The sequence below is a fragment of the Triticum dicoccoides genome, chromosome 5B (genome assembly GCF_002162155.2).
Source record: "Triticum dicoccoides isolate Atlit2015 ecotype Zavitan chromosome 5B, WEW_v2.0, whole genome shotgun sequence".
Classification (NCBI taxonomy): Eukaryota; Viridiplantae; Streptophyta; class Magnoliopsida; order Poales; family Poaceae; genus Triticum; species Triticum dicoccoides.
The window spans coordinates 260,835,622-260,845,309 of NC_041389.1; the positions used below are offsets into that span (position 1 = coordinate 260,835,622).

Below are 9,688 nucleotides of genomic sequence, written 5' to 3' on the forward strand. Positions count from 1 at the left end.
TTCAGAATTCGCAAGTCACTCTTCAGATTTGGCAGAAACCATTTCCATGTGTCAGTGTTCTCTACCTCAACAACTGCAAAAGCTAGAGGGTAGATGCAGTCATTAGGATCCATGCCAACAGCACACAACATAACACCTCCATACTTTGTCTTCAAGTGACATCCATCCAAACAAATGACAGGCCTACAAGCTTGCATGAAACCCCTTTTGCAGGCATCCAGAGAGAAATAACAACTTCCAAATATGCCATCATTGACACCTACATAGAAAGAGCTACCTGGGTTTGATCTTCTGAATTCTGCTACATAATCCCACATACTGTTATACTGCTCTAACTCATCTCCTTCAATGACTTTCTTCACTAGTCTCCTGGCCCTTCTAAGTTTGCTCCTTGTTGTTGTCATGTTCCAGTCCTTCTGAACAACCCTTGCAAAATTCTTCATGTTCATGTTTTCATCTGCTCTGAATGAATCAAGATATTTTCCTGCCATGAAGGGAGCAGTGAATGACTTGGCACTCCATTTCTTTATGCAGGTATGCTTTGGGTTATACTTCTTGATCATGAATGAGTTGATTCTCCCATCAAATGATGCAAACAAAGACCATGGACACCCATCTTCACAAATGGTCTTAACTTTTTTCCTATCATTTCTAGGGCACTTGATGTCAACCCTTTCATGACAGCTATACTCCTTGATAGCCCTCCTCAGTAACTCAACACTAGCAAATGTCTGACCCACTTGGAACTCTGGTTTAGACAGGTCCTCTTCTCTGAAACATTTGAAATTCAGCTTAACCTTATCTTCATCAGAAGAAGGCAAGCACATGTCCACATCTTCAGTAGGATCATCAGCTTCTTCTTGGACTGCTTTACCTTTTTCTTTCTCACAATCAACATTTTTGTCAAACAAGTCATCATCATCTTGCAGATCAATGTCTGAATCAACAATTTGTGGAATGAAATCTTCATCTGAATCCTGCATTACTGAACAACCAACTGTATCTGCTGCATCCATGTTTAAAACCCTACAGCTTTTTCTTCTGCCCCTGAACTCAAACTGAAATGTATGCATGTACTCTCCTAGTTGAGGTGGCATTGGGATGTAATCCTCTTCTTCTGACTCTTCCTCACTTTCTAATAGTGCATCTTCAACTAGACCTTGCTCAACCTCATGATATTGATCTTGCTCAGCCTGCTCTTGTGCCACCACAACTTGCTCAACACTGTCCTCTTGCTGTTGATATTGATCTTGCTCAGCCTGCTCCTGTGCCACTACAACTTGCTCAACATGGTGCTCTTCCTGTTCATCTTGATCACACACTTGCTCTTTCTTTGGCCTACTTCCACTAAATTTGGCAAATGGAGGATCCTCATCATCAGAATGAACAGGAACAGGTGAAATATATGATCTCAGGCTCTCATCATGATTAAGAAATATTTGCTGAAAATGATTCCCATTCAAAACACAATCCTTCATGTTCTCTGTCATAGTGTTGTCTCCTATCTTAATCTCTCTTAATCCATTCTTGTACATTGTCAATCCCAGGAACACACCAATAAGCCCTGATCCTGCCCTCAAACTCATACCCAATTTCATCCACTAGACTAGCAACAACAGTAGGTGTCCAGTTATCTATGTCACAGTAGTCATACCAAATGGAGTGGCCTTTGTGATAATCGCTATGCTTGCCTGCACAAAGGAAATAGCCACCATGTATGACCTCAACAGAGAAGTGGTTGCTTAGGGGTCTTGTAAAACATCCAAAGTGGCATTGTTCAGACAAGATAAACAGAGTCATTTATGAAGGTTCAGTCAAGCTAAAAATGTTCAGTTAACTCCAAAAGTTCAGTTATTGTATGAAACCACCATTAGCTCAGTTAACTGAGTAAGCAGGACCTAATCAAGGGTACTTAGCAAGCAGTAAAGAATGTAATTGGACCAAAACAAGCAAAGTGGCAATGCTTAGTGTCATTGTTCAGTTACTGTACTAAATCAAGTTCAGACATTTCAATATTCAGACAGGTTAACACATACAAATTCAGTTATCTTACAGAGCAAAATTCATACATGTTGCAGAAAAAAAGCACTGATTCATGGCCTCCACTAAACAACTATACGATCTTTCATGGGCAAAATGATCATCTCATGCGCAAAACGCCTTATGATCAACAACCAGGCCATATAAAGCAAAGAAACAGGGGAGAAGCGAGCATGGCCTTCCCCTAACATATCCAAAATCAAACCCTAATTTTGCTCTGCAAACCCTAGATCATCTCCAACTACAACATCCATAGCCCATAAGAAACCCTAACTTTGATATGTGGCCCTGCTCATCGTCCGCTGCTAAAACCCTAAACCCTACACCATCCGTGGCAAAAGGGGAGAGAAATAGCCCAAACCTAAGCACCTATGCGCAATTGACTCGAACGCAAGCTCTTCCCCGGAGATTTCATGGACAAATCGAGTACAGAACGTGCCGACAACGGTGACGTACCATAGAGGGGCGGCAAGGCATGGTCGTCACGACGCGTCGGTGCGAGAGGGACGTCACGCAGCCCCTCCCAAATGGCGTGGACGGCGGCGGCGCAGCGTCCGACGATGAGCTCATGGGGCCATCGCCACGCTCGCCCACGCCGGCGACGTCGAGGCAACCACCTCGGCAGCGACAATGAACCAGGGGAGAAGCAAGAAGCAGGGGAGAAGCGAGACAGGGAGTGGCTCGGTCGGACCAGGGGTGGCTCGATCCGACCAGGTGGGGGGGATCTTTTAATAACTGACAGTTTTGCAAAAAAAAACTCGCATGCATGCGTATTCGAGCGAGCTAGGCACATGTGGCAGTCAAAGAACAGTTGGCAGCGGTTGACTAGCGCCAACTCAGCACATACGTACACAAAACCGTATAATGGACCGCAGATGACCCCAAGTGCAAGTTTGGTGACTGTATTTCGGGTATTTGTAACCACAGGGACTAAAGTGAACACCAACGCAAGTAATAGTCGTGGTGGGGTGCCTGATCTGGAGTTCGATGGCGTGTTCGAGGTGTTGCCCGGTCTAGTTCGTTCAACGGCAATGGCTTCATTTTTGGTGAGCCACCTTGGAGGTCCGCAAAGCTGTATATCAGCAATGGAGCCGCGTCGAGTTCGGGTGAGGAGGTGATCCGTCATTCTTTTCTTCGGTGGCTGCTGTGGTGGTGCCGGAGGCAGCTGACAGGCGTTGGTGTCAAGCTCAGAGATGTTCTACCATCCTCTCAGTTTTGTCATGTCGGTCCTTACGTGTCTTGTACTTTGTTTTTTATGATATGAATGAGACATGTATTACCGTGAAAAAAAAGTAACCCTGTAGTGAATTTTTCTCCAGCGAAAACCCCGTTCTCAAACGAACCGGCGATTAAAACCCCATCGCGATCTGGTGCGGTGGCCTCTCCCGTCGCCATTCCTCCGCCGCCGCGCTCCCACTCCCGCTCCCCACGATGCGGCACCTCCTCCTCTCCCGTCTCCTCCGCCGCGCCTCCTCCCCCTCCCAGCCTCACCACAACCTCCAACTTATCCGTGCTCTCTCCTCCTCCTCCCCTCTCCCGGCCTCCGACACCGACCTCCGCAAGTACGCCGGCTACGCGCTCCTCGTCCTCGGCTGCGGCGCCGCCACCTACTACTCCTTCCCCTTCCCGCCCGACGCGCTCCACAAGAAGGCCGTCCCCTTCAAGTACGCGCCCCTCCCCGACGACCTCCACACCGTCTCCAACTGGAGCGGCACTCACGAGGTCCACACCCGCGTCCTCCTCCAGCCCGACTCCATCCCGGCGCTCGAGGATGCCCTCGCCACCGCCCACAGGGAGCGACGCAGGCTCAGGCCCCTCGGCTCCGGGCTGTCCCCCAATGGCCTCGGGCTCTCCCGGGCCGGCATGGTCAACCTTGCGCTCATGGACAAGGTGCTAGACGTCGATGTCAAGAAGAAGACCGTCACGGTGCAGGCTGGGATACGTGTCGCCAAGCTCGTCGATGCGCTCAGAGAGCATGGGCTCACATTGCAGAACTTTGCGTCCATTCGAGAGCAGCAGGTCGGCGGCATCATTCAGGTCTGTTCAATTGGGGAAAGCCATTCCCTCCATACATGCGATGAGCTCTATTAGTGAATTTCGATATTACAATGAAAATCGTCAAAATCACTTAGCATAAATTTGGTTGAAGGTGCTCTATGGCATGCTTCACATTTGCAACACTGCAAGAGTTACTGTTATATTCACATACAAGCAAGAAAGCATCGTCTCATAGCCTGTGCAGGGATTCAAACACACTTAATGTAGAACTAATCTATTGCTTTAGCCATCGACGGTTGACAAACTTTTGCATGTATTGTACTGGTTGATTCGGTTCATGTCCTTGCACCTACTAATATATGGGCTAGATGGGCCTTTCTAGTTCACAGACAGATCAATCGGCAGAAAATGGTTAATAAGACTCAAGGCTATCTTTGGTCGAGTCTTACCATTTAATTAGGTCTTTCTTTTTTATATTTCTTACTAAAATATTCTCTAATGCAACCTCCATCCCAAATTACTTCTCTTAAATTTATCTAGATACGGATGTATCTAACACTAAAATGTGTTTAGCTACATCCGTATCTAGACAAATCTACAACAACAACAACAAAGCCTTTAGTCCCAAAGAAGTTGGGGTAGGCTAGAGCTGAAACCCATAAGAATCTTGCAACCAATTCATGGTTCTGGCACATGGATAGCAAGCTTCTACGCACCCCTGTCCGTGGCTAGTTCTTTGGTGATACTCCTCAGATCTCTCTTTATGGACTCCTCCCATGTCAAGTTCGGTATCTAGACAAATCTAAGACAAGTAATTTGGGACGGAGGGAGTACTTGAGATTTGAGAGGATATAATTTATTTGCTTTTCTTCATAATGTATTCTTACTGAGTATATTATTTCTTTTAAATTTAATTGCACATGGCTATGTTTACCATCTGCAGATGTTTTTAATGTTCTTTTTAACATAGAACCATGTATTTCTATTGAAGATTGAAAACTGCTTTGATTAGTATTGCTCTTTTTTCGGAGGAACAAGCATTTGCTCAAAGGAGCTGTGAATAGGATATTAATTATGGTTATGGATAATTACTCCTGTACATGCGCTATGCAAGGAGTTGTATCGCTGATATTTGGTAGTACTAGAATGAAAATTGGAAAATCATTTGGCACAAATTTGATCGAAGATATTCGATGAAACGCTTCACATTGGCAACACTGCATTAGTTACTGTTTTATTCGCATAAAAGCTAGAAAGCATCGCCTCATAGCCTGTTGCAGGAGTTCAAACATGCTTAACGTAGTGACAGATGGGGGTTCCAGAGAGTGGCAAAACTTTCATGTTAATTTTACTAGGAGATTCAGTTCATGTCCTTGCACATACTAACAGAAGGGCTAGAGCGGTCTTTCTAGTTCAGACACATCAATCAGCAGAAAATAGTTAACAGAAAGACCGAAGTTCCTCTTCGGTCGAGTCTTATCATCCGGGTCTTCCATTTTTAGATTTCTTACCCAGAAGTTCTCCGATACTTGAGGTCTGTGAAGAAGATAGACTTAATTTGCTTTTCATAAGGGGAGATTCTCTAAGCCCTGTCTTTGTTATATATTCATTGCACATCCTTACAAAAAATTTACCAGCTACAAATGTTTTTGACATTCTTTGTAACATGGAATTCCACGTGTTTCTACTGAAAAGAACCTCTTTCGTAGTACTGCCCATTTTTTGTGAGAGAGAGATAAGTATATTTGCTGAAAGGAGCAATGAGTAGAATATTAGTTATGAACAGTTCTTATGGCATCAAAGTAACTATGTACTGCCATTTGTTTTCACTGTGCATACTAGCTTTTATTCGTGCTAACTGCTTATCATCTGAATATGTATGCCCAACTTTACTCGCCCTACTGCTTGAGGGATCTAATTGCTTTATTGGTATTGCTCTACAACTTGTGTCAATGAAGCTTAACATCCACTAATTTCAGTTTGGACATGATATGAATATGCGTAACTAATTTCAAATGTTAAATTCTTGATTGCTGTGCGTGCTAACTGCTTATCATCTGAATATGTATGCCCAACTTTACTCGCCCTACTGCTTGAGGGATCTAATTGCTTTATTGGTATTGCTCTACAACTTGTGAATGAAGCTTAACATCCACTAATTTCAGTTTGGACATGATATGAATATGCGTAACTAATTTCAAATGTTAAATTCTTGATTGCCTACAGGTTGGTGCCCATGGTACTGGTGCGAGATTGCCTCCAATTGATGAGCAGGTTATTAGCATGAAACTGGTTACTCCTGCCAAAGGGACGATAGAGTTATCAACGGAGAAAGATCCTGATTTGTTTTATCTTGCCCGTTGTGGACTTGGTGGCCTAGGAGTCGTTGCAGAAGTTACTCTTCAGTGTGTAGAAAGACACCAACTTGTTGAGCATACTTTCGTTTCTAATGCAGATGAAATCAAGAAAAACCACCAGTAATGCTACACATCTCAGTTGCTTAGTCTGTATACAGTTTTAGTATCTTTTACTAGAGGAATGTCTAACTTCCTTGCTTTCCTGCCCTTTTCAGGAAATGGCTTTCTGAAAACAAACATATCAAGTACTTGTGGATTCCATATACTGATACAGTTGTCGTTGTCCAATGTAATCCTCCTTCAAGATGGAAAACTCCAAAGTTGGCATCAAAATATGGAAAGGATGAAGCCCTACAGTATGTTCGTGACCTTTACCGAGAGTCATTGAAGAAATATAGGTGCGAACACTTGGCGTGGTTCGATATATAAATTGCACTGTTTCCTTGATTTTCTGTATGGAAACTTCATCATAACTCTTTCTAGGTTAACCGGAGAGCACATTACAAGTACTCTTGCACTTTTACTGTGTGTGCGCTTGAGTACTAACAAACTTCACTTAGATTTTCTACACTTATGCAGATATTCTTTTGTATCTGATTACCTGAGTGAATCAGCTAAATATTCCCTTCGTTAGAAACTGAAATGGTAGGGAGCAAGTGATTACTCTGGCTACCAACTGGCCATGGTGTTTTTAGTTTGCTCTTACATGTTTTAGTCTGAATTTGACCTTTCCAGCTTGAGACCCTGGTCACTTTGTTGTGGCTCGTACAGAAAGGCATGGGGGGCTGTGATGTTTGTAGGAAGAGTCGCTTATGTCATAAGTTATACAAGAAGTGTCAGGTTGAACCTTTTTGTCTGCTTGTTAGGCATTCAGTTGTGCTACCTTGAAATGATAGACAAATTGAAGGTGTATGCAGCCAAGTAAAATATTGAATATATGTTAGAACCACTTGCAGCTTTACTCAAAGGAGCTAATTTTGAATTTATTTGCACTAAAATTCTAGCTTTACTCAGGAATAGCCGATTTTTGTTTTGTTTTGGTTTCTAGCTTATGCCACCTTATAGATGTTTTTCAGAACTGAAGCCGACAGTAAAGACCCAGCGATAGATCAACTTTCATTTACTGAATTGAGGGATCAATTGATCGCCCTTGATCCTCTGGATAAAGATCATGTGATCAGAATTAATAAAGCAGAAGCTGAGTATTGGAAGAAGTCTGAGGGATATCGCATGGGCTGGAGTGATGAAATACTAGGTTTTGATTGTGGTGGGCAGCAGTGGGTTTCTGAAACCTGCTTCCCTACAGGAACTCTAGCGAAGCCAAACATGAAGGATTTATATTATATGGAGGAGTTGCTACAGTTGATTGAGAAGGAGGATATACCTGCACCTGCACCTATTGAGCAGCGTTGGACTGCCCGCAGCAGGAGCCCTATGAGTCCGGCATCAAGCTCTGAAGAAGATGACATATTTTCATGGGTAACTTGTTCTTCTGCCACATTTTATTGTTGTGTTTTAATGTTGCTGTGAGTTACAAAAGTTCTAAAGTTATACCGGATTCACAGGAGGGCGTGTTCTATTTCCATGCAATAATTTAAGATTCAACTCAATTCAGATTTGCAAGATATCAAAAAGGCAAATGCTTACCAAGTTACTGAACAATAACACTGTCACAGTTCCAGAAGTATTTTTCTCGTATTGACCCAAATGAGATTTCGGTTTATCTTAATTTTGTGTAGAAATGTAGAACATGTTCTATTCTTATTTGGTACTCCCTACAATCCAAAATAAGTGTCGCAGTTTTGAACTAAGATTGAACTAACCATAGTTCAAAACTGTGACACTTATTATGGATCGGAGAGAGTAATTCTTTTAGGATATATTTTAAACTTTAGAGGACATTTCCCCTGTATAACTCAGTTCAAACTGTGATATTTGATAAGTACTTTACAAGCCAATGAAAAGCTTTGCTATTCTCAACATTATGTCATTTGTACTTCATAGATACCTACATAAATCAGTATGTATAGGTGTCAGTATCGGTAATAAATTAATAATAGTCATGGAAGAACTTTGGTTCATGCTACTTTGTCGAATACATGGAAAATTTTGTAGATGAATCTGGCAAAACTCAATTGTTTACCATGAGACAAGGTTTTATGCAGTTTTTACCATGTTTCAACTTTTAGTTAGTCCTCTTAAAATACTTACAGTGGTAATGTAATGCAGGTTGGTATAATAATGTATTTACCAACATCGGATCCTCGCCAAAGGAAGGATATTACCGAGGAGTTCTTCAACTACAGAAGTCTGACGCAAACTAGTCTCTGGGATGATTATTCTGCATATGAACACTGGGCTAAAATTGAGGTACCAACTTTAACTATCACCTGCAAGATTCGTGCACCTACTACCATTTGGTGTTTGTTAGTAAGCATTGCTGCAGACGTTGTGGAAGATTAGCATCATACCTGTTCATTTCAAGAGAATCATCTCTTCTGTTGCAGGCATAGCAGTGGCCTGCTAAACTGTCTTGCAAGCGTTATTGACAAAATGGTTTGCTTCCTAACGAATTCTTTCTGATTCTTCTCAGGTTCCGAAGGACAAGGATGAACTTGCTCAACTGCAGGCTAGGTTGCGGAAACGCTTCCCCGTTGACGTGTATAACAAGGCGCGCATGGAGCTGGACCCTAACAAGGTTCTCTCCAGTGCCAAGTTAGAGAAGTTTTTCCCAGGAATGCAGACTGTCCAACATGCAAAGTAAAGGTGTTCTGATTGATGGCATGCTGAAGGCACAGAGCTTTATCATAATGTGTATCTTTTTTTTTTGCCCTCTGGAGAAATGTACTCTTCCAAGTTGGATTCTGTCGTTGATAGTTGGATCAAAAGTCAAAACTATCATGCTGATGTGCGGGTGGTTTACATGATTATAGCCGCCGGCTTCCGAGTTAATTTCTTTGTAGAACTTGCTTGGTTGGTAGAGCCGTAGAGGTAGTTTTTTAGTGCTCTCAGGTTAAGCGCTTGTTGCAGGAGGATGTCTTTGGTTCATGACTAAACAATCTATGCTTATCTATGGTACTATATATCATCCTCTGTTGAAATAAGTTCTGAGGAAGAACAAATTGATTCGGTTCAATGTGCAGCTGGAGAATTTTTTTTTAAACCAAAATTTTAACAAATCATCGTGTTGTGATTGCGCGATCGTACCGAGCCACTATGGTTGGCTGCGTTTGGCGCTGCGGTGGATTTTCGTAATCTTGTTTGCCCTATTGGTCCCTATTTGCTTGATCTAC

The 9,688-nt window shown here is 42.7% G+C and overlaps 1 protein-coding gene across 1 annotated transcript; it reads left to right on the forward strand.

The window, feature by feature from the left end:
* Positions 1–3,395: 3,395 nt before the first annotated feature.
* On the forward strand, positions 3,396–9,531 carry LOC119308312 (L-galactono-1,4-lactone dehydrogenase 2, mitochondrial). Its single transcript, XM_037584417.1, has 6 exons — positions 3,396–4,077; positions 6,265–6,515; positions 6,611–6,793; positions 7,472–7,874; positions 8,625–8,765; positions 8,989–9,531. Exons 1-6 carry the CDS (start codon positions 3,472–3,474, stop codon positions 9,157–9,159), a joined length of 1,755 nt encoding a protein of 584 aa, XP_037440314.1. The 5' UTR covers positions 3,396–3,471; the 3' UTR covers positions 9,160–9,531.
* Positions 9,532–9,688: the final 157 nt, after the last annotated feature.